Source organism: Taeniopygia guttata, chromosome 20, assembly GCF_048771995.1.
Source record: "Taeniopygia guttata chromosome 20, bTaeGut7.mat, whole genome shotgun sequence".
In the NCBI taxonomy this organism is placed as follows: Eukaryota; Metazoa; Chordata; class Aves; order Passeriformes; family Estrildidae; genus Taeniopygia; species Taeniopygia guttata.
In genome coordinates, this window is record NC_133045.1 from 6946668 (window position 1) to 6971042 (window position 24375).

The 24375-nt window shown below is 50.5% G+C and overlaps 1 protein-coding gene across 1 annotated transcript in view; it reads left to right on the forward strand.

Annotated features, from left to right (window-relative positions):
• Positions 1–21840, forward strand: part of JPH2 (junctophilin 2) — a 31316-nt gene extending 9476 nt beyond the window's left edge. Inside the window, exons 3-6 of the mRNA XM_030288674.4 lie at positions 13195–13313; positions 16428–17224; positions 18300–18397; positions 19322–21840. Coding sequence (XP_030144534.4) covers positions 13195–13313; positions 16428–17224; positions 18300–18380 — 997 coding nt within the window. The 3' untranslated portion in view covers positions 18381–18397; positions 19322–21840. The remainder of the gene's footprint in view (positions 1–13194; positions 13314–16427; positions 17225–18299; positions 18398–19321) is intronic.
• The last annotated feature ends 2535 nt before the right edge of the window (positions 21841–24375 follow it).

The following is a 24375-nucleotide window of genomic DNA, read 5'->3' on the forward strand; positions in this document are numbered from 1 at the left end:
AGCTGCTGGGCAGTGGCTGTGACTCCATGGCTGTCCTGTCTCACTCCTTTTAATTCCTGTTTAGTTATCAGTTACTTCATTATCAACCAGAGGAGGGAAATAGGCAAGGAGGACACCTATTCCCAAACCCTATTCTACTCCTTGGAGAAACCCCCATTTTACTCTCCTGACTGCCGTTTCTTCTCCAAACTTTTGTGGGGAGCACGATTTTTTTTTTTTTTAAACAAAACCCAGTTGCCTCAGGGACTGATGGAGAAAACCCAGCAGGATTGCAAGCGAAGCTCCATGCAGGGCCAGCTAGGATAAAAATAACAGGCTGGGGTGGCGTGGGGCCTTGGATCCTTCTGGCAGGGCAGACTCAGCCCAACACCAGCTTTGCCGCGCCCGGGAAAAGCGTGTGGCTATAGTGTGAATAAGGAGCTGGAGCTGCAAACACTGCTCCCCAAGAGCTTGGCTGGTTTACACAAACCTCTTTTTATTATACACTATTTACACTTTGGATCAAAAGCGGCTCTGCAGTGTTTTCAATCAGGGGCTGGAATGCGCCCGCTGCCCTGGTGGGGAACTGCATCCCTCCCCAGTGCAGCCAGAGAATAATTTCCTATTAAGGAAACCTTGGAGCTGGAGGAAATAAGATGTGGAAGCTGGTTTCCTCCAGGGAGCCCTCAGCCAGCAGACCCTGCAGTGGTGTGGCTGCTGGGCAGGAAAGGGGTTGTTGTGCTTGCTGGCAGTGTGGAACCCCAGTCCTGCTCCTCAGCTTCCAGCTGAGCTGGACCCGCTGGGAGAGGGGAATTCAGGATGCCTGTCCTGTAAACTGTAACTCAGCGTTGCCATCAGTGTTTATTCCTGGTGTATCTTGCTCAGGGCAGAGCTGCTCTCTCTACCTGATGCCTTTTGTAAATCCAACTCCTCCCTCCTCCTTTCATCTCCAGTTTGGGGTAGACAGTAGATCTACATAATTTTTCCTGGTGAAGGTCCTTAGCTTAAACCCCAGCTCTGCCACAACTTTTGCTTTGGCCTTGAACCTTGCCTCAATTTCCACACCCAGGGCAGAGTAATTGCAGACAGATTGTGAAAATGGATTATTACAGTTTATAGAAGGTCTGCACTATCATTAGCATTGCCTGAGCTCTTAACTGTGAGGTGGAGCTTTCTAGATGGAGCATTCATGTTTCTCAGCTGGCAGTGTCCCTTACCCCAAAAAAATGCCTTTGAGGCTACATCCATCCATTCCTGGGGGAAGATACAATATTTCTGTCTGTAAGATTATTACTAGGCACTAATTACCAGGACACAGCGGGTGGGCTGTGCAAATTCCCAGCTACCTCTGCACACCTGTGCTGTTGTATGTGGCTGTTTGAGTTTCTCTTGCTTGTGGCACTCGGGGGAGCCCCTTGCAGAACTAAACTGCTGTAGCATCCAGCCTCCTGCTGTCTGGGGGTGAAATGCCAGAAGAAGGCCAGATTTCTCCCTTTTGCACCATAAAAGGCTCTTTAGGGATAGAAATTCTGAGGAAAACGAGTCCAAGCACTGGAAGCTGCCTGGGCCAGTTGCACTGCAGGAATCCCAGGCACGTGCCGAGCCCTGGGGTGCATGGCCGGGGGCTGGCAGTGCACTGAGGGGTGCCCTGCCTGGGAGCTTTGGGCAGGAGAGCAGTGACAGTCAGGGACGATGCTCAGTGCAGTCACCAAACGTCCCCTGCCCCATGCTCTGCTCCGAGGGTGTCTGAGGCACCAGGCTGCTTCACAGCTCCTGTCCCAGTGAAACAGTGCTGTTTCACTTTGGGTGTTCCAGCCAGGGCTGTGCCAGCTACTGCCTGTCCTGCTGCCTCTGCTGCCCCTGCAGCACTGCCCTGGCCTCCTCAGCTCCCTTCTGAATCCTCCTGGGTTGGCAATCCAGCTGCTCTCCCAGTTGTGCAAGAAGCTGAGGACATCATCTCACTGTCAGCTGAGAGAACAGCTCTGTTTTTCATAATTTCAGTGGAAATCATTCGGCATGGGGCCAAGCTCTCCTGAGCAGCCCATCCAGGTCAGCCAGCTTCACCCCATGCAAAGTCCATTGGTGCTGCTCAGATGTTGGGAAAAAACCCTGGGCACGTCCCTCAGCAGCTCTGGGGATCTGGAGGGATGGAGTTGATGGAAGCTGGAGCATGAATCCTCACCCAGGCTGCTCTCACTCCGGAGAAAACCATCTTGGAATGCAGCCTCTGTGGCAGCTGGCAGACACAGCTTTACCCCTGCCCAAGGGTAGCCACGGATGGATGTGGGCTTAACACACATAACACACCATGAGGTGTTCATTAGCCCTGCCCTGTACTGCTGGAACTCCAGGACTTGTCCTGCTGTGGTCCCAAGGGACTCCTGTCAGAGCTGGCACACGGCTCTTCCTGCAGTGCCAGGTGAAGGCACCTGCTGTGTCCCTCCAACCTCCCCTCTCCTACCCTCCATCCTGACTGGGAACTCCTTTGAAAAAAAGCTGGGGTGGATGGGAAGCACGGGGAGAGCCTGGGATGGCAGCTGGGGCTTCACCTCCTGGGAGCTGAAGCAGACAAACTGGCTGGAGGACTGTGAGGAGGGAACAGCCACCACCAGACCACGAGTGAGCTGGTTCAAAGCCATGCTGAGGTGTGAAACAGCTGCCCTGCAGCTTTCTGGGCACATGGGCTCGTACAGAATAGGGTGTTTTGTACCCTGGGTACTCGAAGCTCCTTGTGCCTGGGGAGCAGCGTGTGTTTGCCTGTCAAGTGGTGAGGATTGTCCCACAGAATACAGGCAGAAGAAGCATGGAAATGGTCGGCTTTCATCTCTTCAGAATAGATGAAAATAAAATTAAATAAAATAAAGAGGAAGGGCAGTACTGTCTGCAGGGGAAACCTTTGATTTTTTGAAACCTGTGTGCTCAGTAGCTGGGCAGCTTTTACAGGGGTTTTCCTTCTCTGTGGTGCTTTTTGAGGGCAAAATGAGTGTAAATACTACAAATCCCACCTCTGTCCCATTGCAGCAGTATCTGATATGGTCTGCTTTTGCACATGGTTCTGTTTCCCAGTGACTTGGACCAAAATCAATGGAGGGACTTGGCCATGTGTCCTGCAAGGCACGGGTCTGGCCAAGCTCTGAGATCCTTTGAAGGGTGATGTCCTGGCAGGAACACCTCAGATAAATCTGCTGGATGTCATGGGATCAACAGGAAAGCAAGATATTCGAGGCTATAATGGCTGCTGTGCTTCACCAGCTTGTACTCGTGTGCTGGCCCTGTAGCCCCTGTGTAGTTTATACCTGGAGAGTACAACTATGAGTGAATACATTTTGGATTTATTTTTGTTTTAACGTAATATCAGTAGATATCTGTAGGCATTGCTAGATTGTGTTCTGAAGTGTGGGACATCAATTCCTGGTTTAGTGGGGTTTGCTCATTAGGGTGAGCCTGGGCTCTGTGAAAGCACAACAGAGCTCCAGTGTCAGGCATGACATTGATGTGGCTTCCCCACCACCAACCCACAGGCGTTGCTCAGTATGAGCTGTTGCCTGGTTTTGAAGCCCAAGCTGGTTTTCTATCCATACCCATGACTTTGGGGCACATCTTAGCTCTCCCTTCAAATAACAAGAGCACTTGGCAGCTCCTGTATCACTTTCCAAGCCTCTTCTGCCTGGCTGCATTCCCAGCAGCGCCGCCGCTGTCTCCCTGTGCTCAGCATTTCCAGGCTGCGTGGCCGGGCAGCAGCGAGCGTCTCCTTGGGGAACGCGGCTGTGTGGTGCAAATGACGTCCCAAAATCGCTGGAGTCAGCAGAGGCTCCTGACTAAATAAGGGCAGGCAGAGCAGGGCTTTATCAGCGTGGCCTGAGTGTGACAGCTGAGAGCTGGGGCTGGGGCAGCCCACGCCGCTGGGGCTCGGCTGTGCGCTCCCACTCGGAAGGTGCTTTATTTGGCACAGCTCTGCCCTTTCCCCACTGCTCTTGGGGCTTTAGGCTGCTGGTGGGGAAAGTGGGCAACCAAAGGGATATCTTCCCCAGACACCTCTTTGATGAGGGGTAGTGTGTGTCCAGTGCAGCGCTGGGCTGGTGGCCACAGTGGCCTTGGCGCTCCTGGGGCTGACAGCGCAGCTCAGCTTCCCCTGAGACCAGATTTCAGATCTGGGAATTTAGGTCTGTTGAATCAGACTTGGGGTTTTCTCTAAAAAGGCAAAAGGATTTTTTTTTTTTAATGTGCTTTTAGCCAGAGGCACAGGCATTAGACACCTCAGGAGTTCAGCACATTCCCAGACCTTTAGGTCTAAAGCCAGAGGAGGGCAGGATGCTCATGGCCACCCTGTGAGCGTGGGCAGCAGCAGCAGCCGTGGCTCAGGACAGCCCCTGCCAGGACAGGAGGGAGCAACTGATCCTCTTGTGCTTTTCCAGCCTCACAATCTCTCTGCTCCAGCACTCCACAGCTCCGAGTGTGGGTGGAAGTTGTGTAATTAGGAGGCAGCAGCAGGCAGGAGATGGGCAAAGCTCTTCCCAGCCCCAGGTGGGTTACTGACTGCTATTTGCCAGGGAGGGACACAAGAGTTGGGAGCAGCATTTCTACAGACACCAAAGATCACAGATGTCACAGCCTGAGCTCTTATGGGGCTTGAATGACAAGTGCATGGAGGTGCAGGGGGACCAAGGACTACCCCTCACCTCCGCATGGGCTGCAGTAGAAGGGTCACTTCTAGCCATGTCCAGCCACGCCTGGAGACAGTGGAGTGGCCTGAGCTGAGCACAGCTCCTTGATGGTTGGGTATTCTGGCCGCTCCAGCAGTTCTGATTGCCTCACAGCCCCCATCATGGGAATCTGCAGCTTGGTACTTCCATGGACAGGGTTCAGAGAGTCAGTGTGCACGTGGACAGGGAGAAACAAGGGCAGCCACATGGCTCCCTGCTATAGCTGTGTGCCAGGACACAGCAGTGAGGGGATGCTCCTCAGTCCTGCTGTCCTAGTAAAGATGTTTCTCACAGAGCTCTTGGTGTGTTTATAAAGAGCATAATCCTGTTTCATCACCCTTGCTGAATAGAAACCCAGTTGCTGGCATCTATTTCTGCACCAGCCAAAGCCCAGGGCTGGGACTCCCCCACTTTCTGTGTGGCACAGCAGTTTCCAGCTCTGCAGAAGTACTGCTGATTTCAAACCTCTACCCAGTCCTCATTCCACCCATCCACTGGAGCCATGCAGGGAGAGGGCTGTAGGGCTTCTCTGGACTGGACAGCAAGCCCCAGTGCAGGGGTCCAGAGCCAGGATCAGACACCCACCCCAGCTGCAGGACACCCACAGTGTGTCCCCACACAAAGGGGGGCTGTGTGTGAGGCTTTTTGGGCTGGAGGGATTCGGTGTCACTGGGTGAGTGGTGGTGTGATGCCTTCACCCCCTTCTTCCAGCCCTCTCCCAGAACAGCCTCATCCAGGCTGGCTGCAGCTCCAGCACTGACACATTTTTGGCCCACGGTGCTCCTTACACGGGATGTACTCCGACTCCAGAGGAGGGTGCACGGCTTTATCTGCTTTCCACCCACCTCACATGAATTTCCTCAGGCACTTTCATGCCTTATTAGGGTAAGAGGGAACATGCATTTTCAGTAGCTGCAAGGAGAAGGCATCTGCTGGACAGCACACAGCTTTCTCCAGGGCTTCCTGGGTTATCAGGGTTGAGGCAAGTGAGGCTCTGTCTTGCAGGGATCCCCTCAAGAGCAGCAGAGAGGGGATGGCAGGATGTCAGCCCTGGGGATGGGTACAATTCAGATAGCCAGCCAGGCAGGGAAAGTGGAATTAATGGGCTGTTCATTCTGACCTTGTGGGAAATCCTTATCTCAATGGCTTACAAACACAGAAAGGGAAAAATGAAGTGTGACTTTAATCTGCAAAAATGACTGTGGAAAATGATGGCATCTTGTTCAATTGATCTGCTGCTGCGTGGAACAAGAGGGCTCTGACTCCCATCCAAATGCTTGCAATCAGCCAGCAGGGAGCTGGGCTTTGAAATCATTGAATTCAACCATGCTTTGCTCAGAGATTATCCTCATTTCAGTGGAATGCGAAATAGCCTTATTTTGAAAAATAAATAATATTTAAGTAAAACGTCCAATTTAAATAGAAAGCCTGCGATGCAGAAACCCTCCCTTCTCCTGGAGGAGGGGCATTTTTTTCAGCTTATCCTGGTGCTGAGCCAGAGCCCTTTGGCTTTCTCAGTCCAAGTTTATTCATTTTGCTCCTGCAAAGCCTGGTGATTCTTCACTGAGGGCTGGCAGGGACCTGGTGTCCCATGTGCCTGGGTGCTCTCAGCAGCCTTGGGTACAGGTGCAGGGGAGCTGCAGGCACTGAAGTCTGAGACGTGGACTGGGTGACCTCACAGCTCCCAGCTCCATCTCTTCTTTTTCCTGAACTCAGAACTGTGAACATCAACTCAAGAGACCTACAGGACTCAGAGAAAAAGGCTCCTACTTTAAATTTTGATAAGTAATTTGGGGTTTGGGCAAATGCAATATTTTAAGAAATATGCCTTCATTTCCTAAAAAAAAAAATTCTGCTTTTCTTTTTTTGACTGTGAAAAAAAACAAACCACAAAACAGATACAGCAGTTCCTCACTCTTTTGGTTTGGATTACTGAAATCTAAAAATCATTTGATTTAGAAGGTGCTAAAACTTTTGGTTGATAAAAACAACAATCTTACAGTGAAAACACAGACTTTTTCACCCATTTTAATGCTGTTGGATCCAGCAGTCTGGTAAAGCACGCTCCTCTTATGGATGGAAAGGCTGAAGGACCCTGATTGCATACGTGCTGTAAAGATGTTTGATGCACTAGTCAGTGGGATAACCCAGCTCCTTTCATCTTGCAGTAGTACCTAATTAAATGAGGGTGCCCAGGGCATTTGCTGAGCACCTTTGGTAATGGTGTCCTGGAAGCTGGAATAAATCACTGGCATTTGGGCATAGCCCCAAGGCTGTGCTGCTCTGAGGGACCTGCTCCTGCTCCTCAGGGCTCTACTCAGTCTGCACCCAGAGCAGCAGAGTGGCCCTGAAAGCCAGGGGGAGAAGGAGAGGGTCTAGCTGGCAGCTGCAAATCCCCCTTTTCCCAAAAATATCTCTGTGGATGCTCTGACAGGATGGCTGTGCTGGCAGGACAGGCTCCAGCAGGTCCAGGAGCTGCCTGTCCTGCCCATGTGCAGTGTCCCTGGGTCATGGTGTCATCCTGGGGCCAGCAGCCCTTTGAGCTGGCAGGCTCTGGCGTGCTCTGCTCCCATTGTAGCTGGCTCTGGGCAGCTGCTGGCTGCATCCTGGGGCTGTGGGGGAAACAGAGAGCAGCTGTGGGCTGTGCCAGCCCCACAGGCTCCTCACAGCCCATGGGCTCCATGGCCACCCAGTCCTGCTCAGCTCCTGGGCACTTGGGCTGGCAGCGACTGATGGAGCAGATCCTCCCGTACGTGGGGCTGGGGTGGGCAGGTTTTCCTCTTGCTGAAGACAGCTGCAGATCTGTCTGCTGAAAGATTAATATCACTTTAACTGTTCCAAAGGGAAGTGTCCCTCAGTGGAAGATGCAAGTGGTTCAGAGCTATTTAGAGCTAAGGATAACATTTCGGTATTTTAAAAATTCACCAAGTAATCATAAAGGCTGAGCTCGTTAGGTGGCAGGAGTTCTGCCAGGCCTGTGCTCCTAAAGCACTGCACAGAAAAGGATGCTTTTCTCTGGTCTGATGGCCTGGTCATGCCCTTTCTGTGGAAGGAGGAGAAAAGGTCTGGTTTATCCAGCCGAGTAGCCTGGGCATGTACAAAGTGCTACCACTTCTGTGTAAGTGCTGGTACTGAGAAGGAAAAGCCTGGGGCATCTCATGAGCTGCTCTGCAAAGTCATGATGGTTTCTCTTTTTGGCTTTCTGCCCCAGTAGTATGGAAGTGTTTCCTTTAGGATGCAAATTGTGTTGATTTACGCTTATTTCACAATTTAGATCACACCTTGCAGGTACAGAGCCCATATTATAAAGCAGCAAAGGCTCATGCACCCCGGGGGTGTCAGAGTGGAAGTGGAGTGGGTACATGCACTCCATGTGATGTAGTGATGAAGCAAAAAGAGCAAAGGGAACATGAATGGTACAGCTGTCAGTCAGGGCAGGACACCCATGGGATGGGATGGATGGGTTTGACTGAGGGCAGGGAAAGTGGCATGAGAGGTGGACTGAGGAGGGATATTCAGTCCTGTGGGCTGGTTACAGGCAAATGAGGGTAGCAGAGTTTTGCTGGTACCTGCATGTATGTGGAGGCAGAGGGAGAGACACAAAGGAGATGGATTGGGACTGAGCAGAAAGAAAGGGATGCTCCAGCTAGAGAGGTGAGACAAATATGAAGATGGTGTTTCAAATGGAGAAGCCACAAAGTTCTGTCCTAGACAGGATGTAGAACCATAGAATTCTGGAAGGGACCTTCAAATGTCATCCAGTCCCATCCCCAGCCGAGGTGTGTGCTGGTCAGGTCTGTCTCCTCTTGCCCTTCATGATGAGCCATTAACAAAAACACTTCTTCAGCTTTCCCTTGATCCCTTCTGAGTGCTGCAAATATTCCTGCCAAACAATTATTTTAAGTTTCTTCAGAAGAACAAAATGATTCCTGCTGAATACTGGAGCAGGGATTTGGCTGGGAGTGGAAAAGCCAGTTTCCAGGAGAGGGGAATTCAGCAGAAGACTCTCTTCCTGGAACTGACTCATTAATTAATGGTCTTCTAGACAGCTCCTAATATCAAGAATGGCAAGAATCATAGAACCATAGAATGGGTTGGGCTGGAGGGGTGTTCAGTTGGTCCTTGCTCAGGGTTTGCTGAATCAACAGGAGAAGGGGAACCGTGGAGAAGGAAGGACAGCACTGGACGGGTCAGGCATTCCCCCAATAAGCAAATGTGAGGGCAGAGAGCTGAACTCTTCCTCTATTTCTAGCTGCAAGGTCATTGCTGCATCTTCAGGCAGCCCAGCCCTGTCTGGTATTTGCAGTATTCCCTGCTAATTCCAGTTTCATTTGCAGTCTAATCCAATGTGGATGTGCAAAACCACATAAACTGTGCAAAGAGACGTGCGGGCTGGCTGGGCCGGGCCTCACCTGTTAGCGCGGTGCTCAGCTGCGCTCCTGTGTCCCTGGGGGATTTTAGCAGCAGTTGCAGGAATGATTCAGGCAGTGTTTCTGGGAGATGGCCAGGAAGGACAGGAGTGGTGCTCTGTCCTGCACTAGTACAAAAACGATTAGAGCATTAGAGCCATGCCAGAGGAGCAAATAAAGCAGCAGATGCATTTAACCCTCCCGTGCTGCTGGGGTGTGAAACGTGGCAGCTGCTGTGATCCAGTGGCAGCAGGGCTGGGACAGGGGCTGCAGACATTGCCCACATGCCTCCCCTCAGCTCGGCTCTGAGTGCTGCTCCTCCTTGCAAAGAATTCACTGGAGCTATTTTTAACAGCACTGCCCAGGGAGATGGCTCAGGGTGCAGTTGGGAATTGCTCATCCTGGCAGCGCTGCCTTTTGGGACAGGGAACACTGGTGTGGTTTTGTAAAGGTCCCTCTTTGTGTTTATTTCCTCCAGCTGGATGTCTTATTGTTCATGGGTCATTTTCCACTGCTGCCTTGAAAAGGGTCTTTTGGATTCTGCTGCTGGCTGCTCTAAAGCCCCTGGCTCTGTGTTTCTGAGCTCCTCTATCTCCAGACTTTCTCCTCCGCTGGTTTTTGCAGGGCAGAGTTTACTGCAGAGTTACTGGGAGCTGACAATGCAACAGCAATAAATAAAAAAGTGTGGCCCTGATTAAAGTGTGCCTGAATAGCATCAAATTTATCAAGGCTGGTATTTCCTTTTTGCGAAAACTTGTTTTGCTTTTTGAGAAGATCTTAACCTTGGAAGAAATTTTTCTTCTCGCACATTTTACTTCTGGGGTTTGAAAATCACGTTCCTGACACCTTCAAACCTCCCTGGGCTTTTTCTTTCCTTAGCTCATGCTCCTGGCAGACTCCAGGCTGTGGGATGGGACAGGCTGTTGTGCTGCATTCACTGGGCTCTCCCAGGGTGGCTGGTGTTTGTCTCCTACTTTGCTGCCAGGGCCAAGAGTTCCTCTGTATGAGCTCACAGGCTCTGCCAGCCACGCAGATAAATAATAAATTCAGGGATATTCGAGGCCAGTTAGATGTTATTGTTATGGCTGGACCCTTTCCTCTAGGCTGGGCTTTGTCACAGTGCTATTAAACCCTCAGCATGGCTTTTTGGAGGGCTGCATGTGGCACTGCATCCCTTGGTGCCTGGGGATGCGCAGCTCAGCCAGGGGAGATGAACTTCAGACACCGTGCAATGTCTCTGAAAGCCAAATATTCCTCACCTGGCTACTGCCAGATAAATAATCTTAGCAACGGGGGGACCCAGCACAGGGCATCAGCATCCCTGCTGGGGCCAGGCTGGCTGGGAGAGCAGTGCTCTCCTGGGATACCGACAGGGCCGAGGTGTGGTCTGCTGGAGGTGCCAGATTTGAAAGATTTGAAAATGCAGCTGTGTTGACAACAGTCCCCCCAAATCAAATACCTCTGGTTGACTTTGCAAGCAGGGGGACAGGAGCTGAGGTCAGCTGTGTCCCACAGTGTGAGAGCTGCTGTGGGGCAGTGCAGGATGCCAGAATTGTGCTGATCAGCTTCTTGTCACCGCTCCGTGTGTGCAGCCTGGAGCCCCAGAGTGTCCCCAGAGTGTCCCTGCCCTCACACCCCTCATTGTAGAGCCCTGCTGTCCTTGGGGCTGTGGTGTCTCACAGTGATGGCTCAGCTCCTCACCATCCACAGCATCCTCACTGCCCCTCTGCAGCCCAGGCTGGATCTTCTTAGTCTTGCCGCCTCTCCTGCAGGAATTGCAGTCAAATAGCATCCAGCAGCTACTCTGGAGGAAAGCAAAACTCCTGCAGAAGAAAAGCATAACTGGGAGCTACCTCAACCTCCAGCATCCCCAGACACCAAGGGATGGAGTGCTGTTTGCAGCCCTTCACAAGAGAGCCCTGTTCCCTTGTGTTGTTCCCAGGTGCTAGGAGAGAGCTGAGCATGCAGGAGCCATCTGCACCATTTGGTGACACATCCAGCTCTGTCCTTACTAGTGAGAACAGACCCCACATCTAGTGCACTTCCAGATTACTTCTTTGGGAGCTACTCTGAGGAAAGCACTTGCCAGAAGCTGCCTGCTGCTCCCCCAGCTGGGGCCAGCTGGCTGATTGTCTGGCTGGGAATTGGTCAGGATAGCATCTGCCTGGCTCAGAGAGCAACTGAAAGGGAGAATTTTATCTCTTGATGGTGAATCTCATCCTCCAGGAGCAAAGGCAGGACCTGGAGCATGTCCTGCCAGGATCAAGAGCTGGATCCTCCCTTGGACAGCCTCTTCCCTGGGGCTGGCGCCAGGCAGGCTGTGTGCCCCAGGCACAGCACACCCAGCCCACTCTGATCCCCCAGGCATGGAGAGCACAGACACATTCCCCTTGGCCCCTGCCAGATTATAGTGGAATTAATCACGCTGATTATATGCTACCAAAAAAGGAGGTGCTTTCTCTGTTCAGAACTGGCTCAGAACCCCTGCTTGCAAGCAGCGGTCTAAAAATCCTGTTTTCTGCCTCATCACGTCTCTGGGTTTTTCAGGAGCTGTAATAATTTTGGATAAAAAGACCAAGAATGACTGCAATCCCAGGCAGCTCAACCTGCAGAGATAACGTGTGAGTGTGGGCAGGGAGGTAAATCATGACTCCAGCAGAATGGGATGTCATCCCAGGGAGGGACAGGCTGAGCCCCAGCAGCTCTGCACCCTCTTCTCTATCACAGGGCCCTGAGCAGTGCTTTTGGCCCCTTTTCAAGTCACACTGTTGCCTGTATCAGTTGGGATTGATGCCCTAATTTCAGTTCTTTCCCTGCAGCTACTCAGAATGGCATATGTGTATATCTTTTCCCTTGTGAGGGTCTCAGAACAGCATTTCTATCATCTTGCACCTGTTGAGTATTCAGACTTCAGCTTGTCTAGTCTGCCTACTTCATCTCAGTTTAATGGGAAGGAATCAATCCTCATTTCATGACTAACAGCCAAAAATTCCTCTGGAGTGTTTTCACTGCAGGAATGAGAACTGCATCTTTCCTCCTTTTTTGTCCTAAAACATGACCAGATACCAACCTACATCTGAAAAAGGCTCATCAGATACCCTAAGACCTTAATTAAAGGTTGTAATTTAGGGTGAATTGGAGTTTGAGGAATGCTAACTGCTTATCACACAAAAAAATGTGGATTGATACATGAAACAGGGAATATGGGGAGCCTTGGAAAATGTGACAGTGAGAGCACGGGGAAGGCAACTCTCGGGAAGACCTGAGTGCAACAAAGCAGCTGAATATACTGTTCTTCACCCGGCCTTATTTTTAAGGTGCAACATTGCTGTTTGAAGTCAGCTCCTTCCCAGACTGTGAGCAGCTGGGCTGTAAAGCCATCCCTGCTTTTAGCAAGAAGATCACAGGGCCCTGAGCATGAGGCATGTGAGGAATATAACAGCCGGCCAGTAGAATTGCTCCCATAGCCTGTAGCCCTGTGGAGCAAAGAGGAGATGTGCTGGGAAGGAATGGAAAGGACTCAGAGAGCCAAGCTGAGAGGGAGACAATAGCTCTAGTGAGATCAGTCTGTCAGCCTGCAGGGAGTAAAGGAGCCCCTGGACAAGTCATGTTATTTGCTGGAGAGCTACTAGAGAGAAATTTCCAGGAAAACCCATCTTGTGTGCTGAGCAGGGGCACACTGCCTCTGTCAAGGCGCAGCAGCTCAGGGCTGGTGATACACACAGGAGTTCAGCCACCAATGATGCTTGTGTAATGCCTTGGTCATTGCTCTGAGCAGCACGGCAATGAGCCCATTCTGCAGTGCCTGCTGCCTCACTGCATCATGTGAACATGCTCACATTTACAAAGACACCTGCCCTATTCCCTGTGTGCAGCCTTTCCACCTTACCTTTGAGTATCTGGGCCCCTTCCATGTTGAAAATCTGCTCTTCTCTTCTCAAAACCCTACACTCCGAGTGTAGGGTTTTGGGTCATGTGGGCAAATTCTGAGTGCTGTTATGTCAGATGGGCTGATTCAGTTTTGGTGCAGCCAGGGTTTGCTGTGTGAGTGGGATGGCCTTGGCTCAGAGGGCACTCACTGTTCTCCCCTCTTCTCTCTGCAGGACGGCTCATGCCAAAGCCAAGGCTGAAGGGTCTGAGCAGGCAGCTCAGGCAGCCAACAACGAATCAGGCATAGCCAGAATGATGGCCAGGGAGCTCTCCCCAGACTTCTACCAGCCAGGTAGGATCAGAGGCATCTTCCAAGAGGGGTCTTGCAATTTCCACGGAGAATCCGTTCAAGTGCTTCACCCACTTAATAACTCCACAAAATGCTCTCCTGTCTATCCTAAATCCTCTTCTGCTCAGTTGCATCCAGCCCCTTTTCCTGGCTGATTTGCTGTCCTCCTGACACCACTGTTTTACTCACTGTGTTACCACAGCCTGGAGGAAAACCCCAGAGTTTCTCAGCTTCCCACATTTTTCCACACACCAAAGCCCTCAGAACCAGGCAGGACAGGCATCAAGCTCAGGTCTATCTGCAGCTCTCCTGTACATACATCCCTTGTGGATTTTTCTTAGAGCAGTCTTGCACATTGACTCACAAACCCATATCCTGTGGGGCCTCTGAGCAATCAGACTCTGCTAATTAGGGGCTGTAATATCCTATAAGACAGCAGCTAATACAAAATACAATTTTTCTGATTCTCTATTAATTTGTTAGTATCACTGCTAATTATTTGGCTGGGTAAACACTTGGGAGGTTCCTTCTGTGAGACCAAGCACTGAGGATTAGTAGATGAGAAGTGTAATGTTAAAATCAACATTTTGAATGCCATTACTTTTCCCTAGACTGAGTTAGCTGGAGATATGTTCTTCCTGGAAAACTTTTCTTTACAGAGAGGGAAGGTAATAACAGAGCAGAAAATAAAATTCCAAGTGCCTACATTTTCATCCTGTCTTTTTTATTATCTGGATTTATTGCCTGGAGTGAGTGTCCCATGGTTACTGAGGCAAGATCACAAGGGACTATCACAGTGGTAAAACTGGGGATAGAAGCCAAAAGTTGACTTATTCTCAGCAAAAGCTGACACCTACTCCTGCTCTGATTTTGGTGTCTCTGCACCTCCTGTACCACTCCCAGCACAGGGCACACAGTGGGAAATAGGAACAGCTCAGAGCTGGTGCCTGGTTGGGGGAGTCATGCTGACAGATTTTCCTAAATTCCCTGTACTCTTGCCTCGTCCTGCACCTATGAGCTGGGGAAACACTGCACTGGAGGGCTGCCTCTTCCTCCCCAGTGCCCAGAAAGGCCTGTTGGAGCTGACTCTGAGTGGGAAAACACCAGAGCACCCAGGCATGGGCATGAGCCAGCCCATGGCACTTCATTTAACAATGGCTAAATGTCGCTTGATCCTCATATAAGCCCCCCAGCTGCCACTCACAGCTCTGCATTCAGCCTTTGCACACTGGCTATTTATAGAAACAAAGGAAACTGGAATCCCTATGGGGAGGTTTTGGACATCTAGCTAGATTATTTTTTCCACCCATGGCAATTGAATGAGACAATTGAAGCAGTCTCTGTAAAACACTTGGGGCAGCCTGACCTCCACTCCTGGCTCCTCAGGTGCTGGATCCTCTTGCTGCTGTTATGTAGGGCCTCACTTGGGTCCTGGCTTCTCTCAGTGGCCTTCTAAGCTCCTGATGCATGTTATTCTTCTATGATTCTTTTAAACATCTAAATTCCCAAAGTGCACAAGAATATATCTCTTCTCTCATGGTTGCACCATCCAGAAACAAACAGACAGTAGTCCAGCCTTGGATTTTGCTAGGACTGAGAGCTGCTGCTCACACAGCCAGGAGAGCCCAGCTGTGTTTGGTAGCTGTATTTCTCCCTGCTATCCTGGCAGATTGACCATGTTGTGTCTGGCACAGGCAATCCTGTTCAGCAAGCCCCATATCCTTAATAACTGTTGAGCCCTGAATTTCAGGGTATAGTCCCTGGTAACTTAGAGAAGGATGTAAGCCAAAACCATTCTGAAATGTGCTGGAAGATGAAGGTGGGGAGCTGAGTGTGTGCCCTCCAGGCAGTTGGGGATTTTTGTGTTGTAAATTATTCAGGAAGAGAAGAAAGCAGCAGGAGAGAGCAAGGAGCCTGGAGCTGCAGGCAGCCTATTTTGAGGAGTCTGAACAACTGTTGAAATGGCTTCCAAATAACTCAGTTGCAGCCAGAAATAAATGGCCCTGAATGGGTCATCTGCTGATTGGCAGGAGTGTGCAGGCAGAGCAGAGCAGATGAAATCAGTGCCTTCCCTTTCCCCACTGCCCCTCCGAGTGGAGGCATTGCCTGAATGGACAGGGGGTAGCAGTGTGCAAATCATACCACTGACTTATGAGAGCAAAAGGAGCACCAAGCCAAATTTCCCAACCAGACTCAGATCTGCACGGGAGGAGCGTGATGCTCTTCTTATTCTCACTTGCTGTAAGCATCACAGTGAATGTGTGGGGACCCTTCTCCCAGCACATCTTAGCATGTGGAGCACTGTGAAGGGTTGTTATTCCACAGGATATTACCAGTTCTTTAGTGATGCATTTTGGTGGGTATCTTCAGTGTCAGGCTCTGTCTGAATTCCCCTAGCCCAGCCTGGGCTGCAATTTGCAGTAGGGTTAATAAGAAGTAAAGATTTAATGATAGGTGCAAAATTGAAGTGAGGCAATGTTGCTAGGAACTCACAAGTCAGTGTGTGAGATGAGGCCAAAGCGAAATCTGAAACCCTGAGTCACCTTTCATGATGGTGCCAGGTAATTTTGCTGCTGTTGTGGAGCTCAGGGCAGACAAGAGGGCTGTATAACTTCCTACCCTGTTCCACATATAAGAAATATGTTTTTCCTATCATGATGGATGGCACATAGATAATCTGGGAACCCTGCTTTTGCTGATGTCATCCTGTATATCCTGTGAAGTTACCGTGCTATTTGACACCAAGAAAGTCCCATGGAAGAGTTTCCCAGCCATTAAATAGAAAAATAAACCAAGTTCATTGGGAGCTGTATCCTCCTTAGCCCCAGCATGACCCATCTGTGTGACCACATGAAACTAGGCTGCAGATTTTAATTGTTTTCTTTAACCTTATCTATTGGAGCCTTCAGGAGTTCCTAGAGGAAATTCCTTCTGGCAGCAGAGTCTGATTTGGGAGTTCCTCCTCTCCCAGACTCCAGCCTGGACCCTTGCAGCATGGTCCCCAAACCCATTGCTGCTGGGGGCACAGCTGCCGAAGCCACGACGGTGCCATGGCAGTGGGGTACCCTGCTGTCCCCATCCCACGGTGACTCCTCACAGCAGCCCTTCTCTCCGCAGGCCCCGAGTACCAGAAGCGGAAGCTGCTGCAGGAGATCATCGAGAACGCGGAGCACGCGGTCAACATGGAGGAGGAGGCGCCGCGGCCCGAGGCCGCCCCGCCGCCCCCCACGCCGCCCGAGAGCCCCCAGCTCCACGAGCAGGAGGAGCCGCGGCCCCGGGCCAGCCCAGCGCCCAGCCCGGCCGCCACCCCTCCCGAGGCCAAGCGGGCCAAGGCGGCCCCCCGGCAGGACAGGCCCCTCCGTCCGGGCAGCTGGGCCGAGGCGGGCGGGCAGGCGGGCGGCGGGAGCCCGGCACCCTCCGAGGGCGAGGGTCGGCCGGGCTCGCGGGGCCGCGGCCGTGCCGCCGAGCAGATGGAGATCGGGCCGCTACAGCGCATGGCGCGCGAGCCCGACGTCGAGCTCTTCAAGGGCTACCACAGCTACGCCGTGCGGACGTCGCCGGTCACCCCCGCCACGGACTATGAGGAGGAGCAGTTCCCCGAGAATGAGCCGCCCTCTCCGGAGCCCCGGGGCGAGCCCCAGCACCGGGCGGGCACCCCTGGCCTGCCACGGGAGGAGAAGCCGTCGGTTGCGGCGGAGGCCAAGGCGGAGGCCAAGGCGGAGCCGCCGCGCCCCAAGGAGCCGCAGCAGCGCCCCAGCCCTGAGCGCAGGGCCGGCGGCCGGGCCGAGCCCGTGGCCAACAGGAAGACTGAGGCCAGGGCTCCAGGCCGGACGGAGCCCAAGGCAGGGGCCAAGCGCGGCCCGGCGCAGGCGGCGGCACTGGTGGCAGCACAGAAAATGGAGGAGTGTGAAGAGGTGATGTGGGGCATCCCTGGGAGCAACCTTTGTCTTTCCTTTATTGCTCCCCTGGAGGGATGCAGACCCCCCGCCCCGGGCCTGGCTGCAGTGGGTACCAAGTGGTGCCCAGAGGCTCTTTTTGGGATCCTAGAGCCCGCTGGAGGAGTGTTGGTATCCCCCTCTCCTGCCGCCTTCCCAGCCTGCCCTGCCTGGATGCTTGCCCTGACATTCATAACCCTCCTGTTTTCACCTCCTCTCTTTACCTGGGCAGATAGTCTTTCAGACATGTGGTATTTCAAAATTTGTGCAAAACCAGGCATCTTCCAATTAATTTTATCCACTTTTCTCACCTTCTTTTCCCACCTCATTACCAACCAACTTGGATGTGAAAGCTGGGGAGAAAAAAACCAGAAAAAACTCTTTTACCCATTACCTTTTTGCTGTAGGGGCACCTCATGAGCTGAACTGTGATGTTGAATCACCAGCCAATTTCCCAGGTTTAAAATATAGTCACTGAAACTCAATTTTGCTCTTAGCAAATACAGCTGGAAACCCAGACATTTTATTAGCCCTCCAAGTCCCATTTTGCAGTCCTTTGGACGTGAATGATTCCAATGTGACTTTAGAAAATCACAGCTTGGAAATACTTTGGTCTGAAATTACAGCAATCTCACATGGGTTCATTTGCTGGGGTTTGGAAATAGATGATCTTCAAGGTCCCCTTCCAAACCAAAGCATTCTATGATTCTATGATATTAAAAATGACAAGTTTACAAACACAGGCAAGGTGTGTGTGGAAGGGAGTTGGGAGGAGCAGCCTGACATGGGATCAGGAGTTCATGTTCCTGTGGTCAGGGTCTCCTTTAATCTAATTTAGCTGCAAAAGAAGCCTGATTTAACCTCCTTCTAATGAATTTGCAGGGAAGAAGTAGGAATAGGACAGGATAAACATTCCACTAGTTTGAAATTCAGGCTGGTTGTTACGTGCCAGATTTCAGTGCATTGGGAGGGGGTGATTGTGGTATTTTTGAACAGCAGAATCAAGCTATGTCTGTCTGGAGCTGTGGTGTGTAATGCTCTGTTTTTCCTGCAGGGACCTAACACAATTGTGATCTGCATGGTCATCTTACTGAACATTGGTCTGGCCATCCTATTTGTACATTTTTTGACATGATGAGCCTCTTGAACAAGGTAAGAAGCAGAATGAGATTTTATCCTTAATTTGTAGATGTCACTGGATGTTTTAAGGTTGACTCACTTTTCAAAAATGTCATAAAATTATTGCATGAAATTATGTCATAATCTCATACATTTTCCCAAAATTAGGAACATAGACTGTGTTGGTGGGATACAGTCTCACCATATAGTTTTGCCTTCCCAGTACCACGGGCATGTTTCATGGAGTGAGAATTCCATTGCAAGACTGTGTGATGTTAAATTTGAAATTTGTTTACTGCAAATGCTGAAAATGCTTCAAACACTTTCAATTTGCTGTTTCAATGTGGCTGCTCCCAGGTAACTTGTGCATTATAGTGTTTCTTGGCATTCACACCAGCAAGATGCAAGAACACATAAAAATGTGAAACTGTGAAAGCTGCAGCTCTAATTGCACCAGTACTAGTTCTGCAGTGGTAGTTACTTAATTGTTTTACTATAGATAAATATGAATCAAGATGTTTGTAAGACTGGAGCTTGCTCATGTCTTCCACTTGAATTGGGATAAGGGTTTACATTTGGATTTGGTAGCAATAAAATCTTGTGAGGTTTCTCATGCCTGGAGTACTCCTACAGACAGGAAAGTGTCCTGAGCTTGCACAAGACTTCTGTCTTGGGCTCAAATATTTCAAACAAAATCTGCCATTAAGGCTGAACCTGACCCTTGAGCCTCATGTGACCGTAACACAAGAGACACCTCTAAGCCCCTGTGAGGATATTGGGGTGCTTTCCCAGACCTCCTGGGGGACAAAACTGCTCTGCTGGGCACTGCTTTCTGTCATGTTTTCAGTCTCACTCAGCCTGCACAGGTGAAAGCCTTGCAGGCAGCTTTCAGTGGTCATGTGTTGGTCATGTATTTTGCTCTCCCTTGACTTTCCTATTTATCTGTGTCTGGGACAGGTGTCGCTGCTGGTGGAGACCTCAGACCTTGGCGGGGATTAAAGCTCAGCCACCTGGAAACACCTCAGAGGAGGCCTCGAGATCCCAAGGTTGCACTGCAAACATCAACCTTAAATGAGAGTGTCTGAAGATCAGTTGCATTTCCTGCTCTCAGGCTGTGGCTGGCCTCTGCAATCTACCAAAGAAAAGCCAGGGTTTCTGCACTGTGGTCTCCTCTTCTTTGTATAAAATAGCAGTTGCCTTAAATTATTCTCACCAAAGCCATCAACTGTTCTGCCATGCCAGGGATGAGGGATTTATCTATAGCTGTAGGAAAATGAGTGAGAAGGTCTCATGCGTGCACACTGATGTGTTTTGTAACTCCCTTGGTTGACTTAGTGTCAGAGATTTTCCAAAGATTGTCATCCATGGCATGGAGATGAAGCAATACAGCAACCGGAATGACTCATGGGAGCCGCGCCGTGGCTCGGGGTGGACGGCGCTGCTCTCCCTGCTTGGAAGTCATCCAAAGGGATGAACAAAAAGTCTTTCCTTTCCCTTGTCACCTGGCATCATTTTCCATGGATGGAGGACTGAGAGGGGGAGCAAGTTGAAATTGGGCTTGTTGAAGTGTGACCCAAGTTCTGCCCATGGCGGCCGATGCACCATGGACGGAGCAGCGGGGCAGGGTGTGAGGGACTGGTGGATCCAAGGCTGCTGGTGCCTGTGGGGGTGCTCTGGGTGGAGATGGGGCCTCTTTTGGGACCAGGCACCATCCAAGTGCTCTCCTGCCACCAACAATGCTCTGCACAGAAGCAGCTTGCAGTGGGTGGCTTCCCACTGTAACGGGAAAGGCAGTAGGTGTGCTGAATTTGTCCCTTTACCCTTTTTTTCTATGAAAATGTTGTGAGTTACAGTGAAAAGGAGGATCTTGCTGAAATGCCTCCGTACACCTGCAGGTTCCTCCCCTTGGTGTGCCGGGCTGCAGGGGGGTCCTGGCCTCTCATTGCACCCAACAAACCAGCCAGAGGATGCAGGGTGGCTATTGTGGGAGAGGTTACCTTATTCCTGAAAGAAAAAAGGTGCAGAGATGTGAGTGACTGAAGTGTATTTGGGTGTTGGGCTCAGAAATACGCAGCAGCCAGGCTTTCAGCAGTGGCAGAGTACAGTGGGGCAGTGCAGCTGTTGCTCGTGTGTGTGAGGCTGAGAGGCCTGGGCAATTTGCACCCATTTTCCCAAAGCTGTGACAGGGAGTGACCTTTGGAAGGAGATTTTTCCACCATGATCTGCTCTGATCCTTAGCAGTGTAAGCTTAGAAAGTCGGCACAGATGAAGTTACAGTTTAGTGTGAGGCTGAGTGCTTGGACATGTTTCTTCCTTCTTTTAAGAGCAAAGTGTATTTTCTATCCCTTTTTAAGATAATCAGAGATGTTATTTATAGTTGGTTGTGCACCTCTGTGTATCCTGAAGTCCCACAGCACAGGACTGGGTGGGAAAACCTTGTTGGACTGGAAAGAATGGGGAAATTATAGTTAAGGAAAAAAACATATGCCTGGTCTGCTTCAAAGGTCAATCTGAAAGGATTTCAGAGATGGAGTGGTAGACACACAGGGGTTTACACTCATTGGAGACACAGGGCAAAACCTACCTAATTTATCTACTCTAGTTATGGCATAAGAGAGTGAGAATAATTCAGTACTTTGTGAACCAAGTCTATTTTTTAACCTTATTGAGCTCAGGAACATTGCCACAGTAGCAAATATGTGATATTAAGTGTGGGAGAAGTGAATGTGATCCTTTCCTAAAAGCCATGTGGCTGTACCAGTCCTGAGAAAGCTGTGCAGCATCATCTACACTTCCACAGAGCATAGTTTAGTAGCAATTGGCTTATTTTCTTTTTTTTTTTTTTTTCTTTCCTTAAATATAAATGTATTGCAAACCCCAGGCTCTGCTGCCTTTAACGTTTTGTCTCCATTTGCTGGCATTCACTTGCCAACTCTGCAGTTTCAATATGCCAACTGCTTTTATTCACCACCAAGACTATTTCCATTGAGAGACCTGAGGGGCTTTTATTTATCACTAAGCACAAAAATGGATATTTTTCAACAGTGCTAAGGTAATTCCTTTCCACCCCCCCCCCCTTTTTTTTATGCATGCAATATGCACTCACTAATGTGCTTTCCTCCTAGTAACCTTCTGAGAAAAGTAGGTAGATTTGCTTTTATGTGACGTATAACTATCCATATTGCACTGAGATATGGATATACTTACATAGAGAGAGAGCCCCTTAGGGATTTCATTTTCTTAGATGCAAAATACCAGATTTACCTCAAACTGCATGCTTTCAAAACTGACTAGGATTTTGTGTTATACTTTTCAGGTCTTACAAAGATGCAGATACCTTTCACTCTTCACACAAAAGTACCTTCATCACAGATTTTGCTAGCTGTTTACTACAATCTGTGTACTACTGTCCAGAATTTTCTGTCGGTTGTTCTGCTGGATTATGTGCAATAATAAACAGTTATCTGCTCACTCTATCCATGTGGATTTTTGCAGGGGAATCTCCAAGTTTCATTCCATGATGACACTTTCACTCCAGTTTTAAAGCAGAGAGTAATGCAGAATTTCACTGGTGGCATCTGGATGTTTTTTAGCTTTTTCTTAATTATCTGTTTCAAAAATTTGCATTTATTTTAATATGGGGGTACTTTGCAACAAGAGTTGGTTTTATTAAATGATTTTAGGCAGCCTTTAAGGACTCTGCAACTCTCTGAGAACACTCCATGTGCTCCCATCGTGCTGGCCTCTGGCAGGGGCTGCACAGGGCGAGGAGGAAAGGCAGCTCGCTGGCCCAGAGCCTGCCCAGCCCATGCAGATGGCTGCTGCCAGGCCCCTCTGCTGCCTCCCGACCCCAGGGCTGCTGCCAGGCTCATTCTGAGCTGTGTGCCACTGGCTGCTGCCCCTGGCTTTGGGGAGGAGTGATTCTCCACTGCCTGAGCCCCATCCTCTCGCTCAGCCTCTGGAGACAGCCCGGGTGAGAGGAAAGCCAGGCACGAGGTAGAGGGAGATGGCAGCAGGGTGATTTATGGGGGAGGATGGATGAGCAGAGCCCAGCACCAGCTCAGGGCAGCAGGGCCCCTGGGCCTGAGGAATCCAGAGTAGCTGGAACCTTCAATCCTTTTTCTATTTCTGGAGTGTCTCACATGAGCAAAGCCGGACTGTGCAGAGAGGCTGGGGGGACACAGGCTCAGCCTTCATGGGCTGGAGTGCTGCCCCTGGCTTCTGTGGGTGTGAGGGGTCTGAAGGCAGATTTCATGCCCTGGTAGAGACAGAAGGAGCTGAGTTTGATGAAATGATGGCTTTACTCTCCTCTGAGCTTACTTTGCTTCTGGTATGGGAGGAACTACATCTCATTCATCAGTCAGGGCAGCAGGGTAACTGGAGCCTTGTGCACCTCATAAATCTCAGGCTGATGAATGGAACAGGTCTTTGGCTCATGTGTTACAGAGGCAGCAGGGAGGGAGGTGGGTCTGCTGCTAAAGCAATGACACATTGCTTTTAAAGTATTAATAAAAGCAGAACAAAAATCTGCAGCTTCCCCAGGGTAGGGGGGACAGTACTGGGCTCTCTGCCTCAATAGCTGCTGGTTTCAGGGATAACGTCCCCACAGTGTCCAGCCAAGTGTCCCCAAGGGCAGGCAGGGAGGTGTCTGATATGTGAGAACCAGTCTAAAGGCACTGCCCTGATCCTGTGTCCAAGGGCAGGAGCCTTACCCTCCGCTGGTGGGAGGGAAGGTGCAATCTGAGCCTCAGTGTCCTCTGACAGTGACCTGCCCAGGCATCCTGGGGACAGCCACGCTCTACTCCACTGTCCTTGTGGGGCATGGAGGCTCCCAGGAGCCACCCTCTCTTTGCTCTTCATCTTTGCACAAGAGGAAGGGTCAGACATGGGTGAAGGTGACCCTGACACTGAGAAAGTGCTGAAATGTGCAGAAGAATTCCTGTGGTCCTCTCTGGCCCAGGAGCCAGGAATGGGTCTGGCTCCACACCACTGCCTTTGCTTCAGGACCCTTCCTGGAGGTAGCTAGCTTGAGCCTCAGGAGCATTAATACATCAGGGAACCAGCACCAGGCACCACCAGCAAGGGCATCTCTTGCCCAGCTTGGGGCTGGCACCAAGGGGCCTTACTGTGGGTCCTCGGGCCTTACTGTGGAATCCTCTCCTCTGCTCTTCTGTCAGAACTGCTGGCACTGCACAGCTGGAAAAAGCTGCTTTAAATTTACTTCCTCTGAGCAGCCACCCACACTGTGCCTGTAAGGACAGGATCAGCCAAGTTGGGAGCCCAGTAGGCCCTTGCTGAGGACCTCAAAACCATGTTAGTACCAGAACCACCCCAGGGCCTTCTCCTTGAGAGGGTAAAGTTTTTATAGGCTTCACAGCTTGTGTTTTCAGGCATTAATTCCCTATTGGAAGAGCAGCGAGCAGCCACTGGTGCACTCACAGCATCCCCTGTCCCTATAGAAACAGCACACTCAGAGCCCAATTAATAGGGTGGCTATTAAAGGAAATTCATCAATTATAAAGCACAAATTGTCCTTATTACTTCTGCCCATCACCCATGGCACAGGGACCTGTGGTGTGGCCGTGATGTTCCCTCCCTCGGGCAGTATCTGGGAAAGCACCCCGGATTTGGGGCACAGGCAATGCCCTCCCATTGAAATATTCCTTGAGACCCTGGCAGGACAGAAAGGTGCAGGGCTGGCTAGCAGCTAAACTGGGGGCATTTTAGTAAATTAAAGTCAGTCACACAGGACTGGCAAGCTTTTATCCACTGTGTGTCCCAGGGCAGTTCTGGAACTCCTGCCTTGGTTTGAAGAGTCCTAGAGCCACCCCTGAGTGAGTGCAAGCCTGGAGGCAGCGCTGGCCTAAGAGCTCTCCAGAAGCCTTGGGAAACAGGAATTGCAATATAAACAAGTAACTGTGAGTGATTACATTAACATTGCTGTAGGACTATCCCCAGGTCTTATTAGCATCTCTTTAATTGGAATCTGCTTGAACTAATTAGTTCAAAGA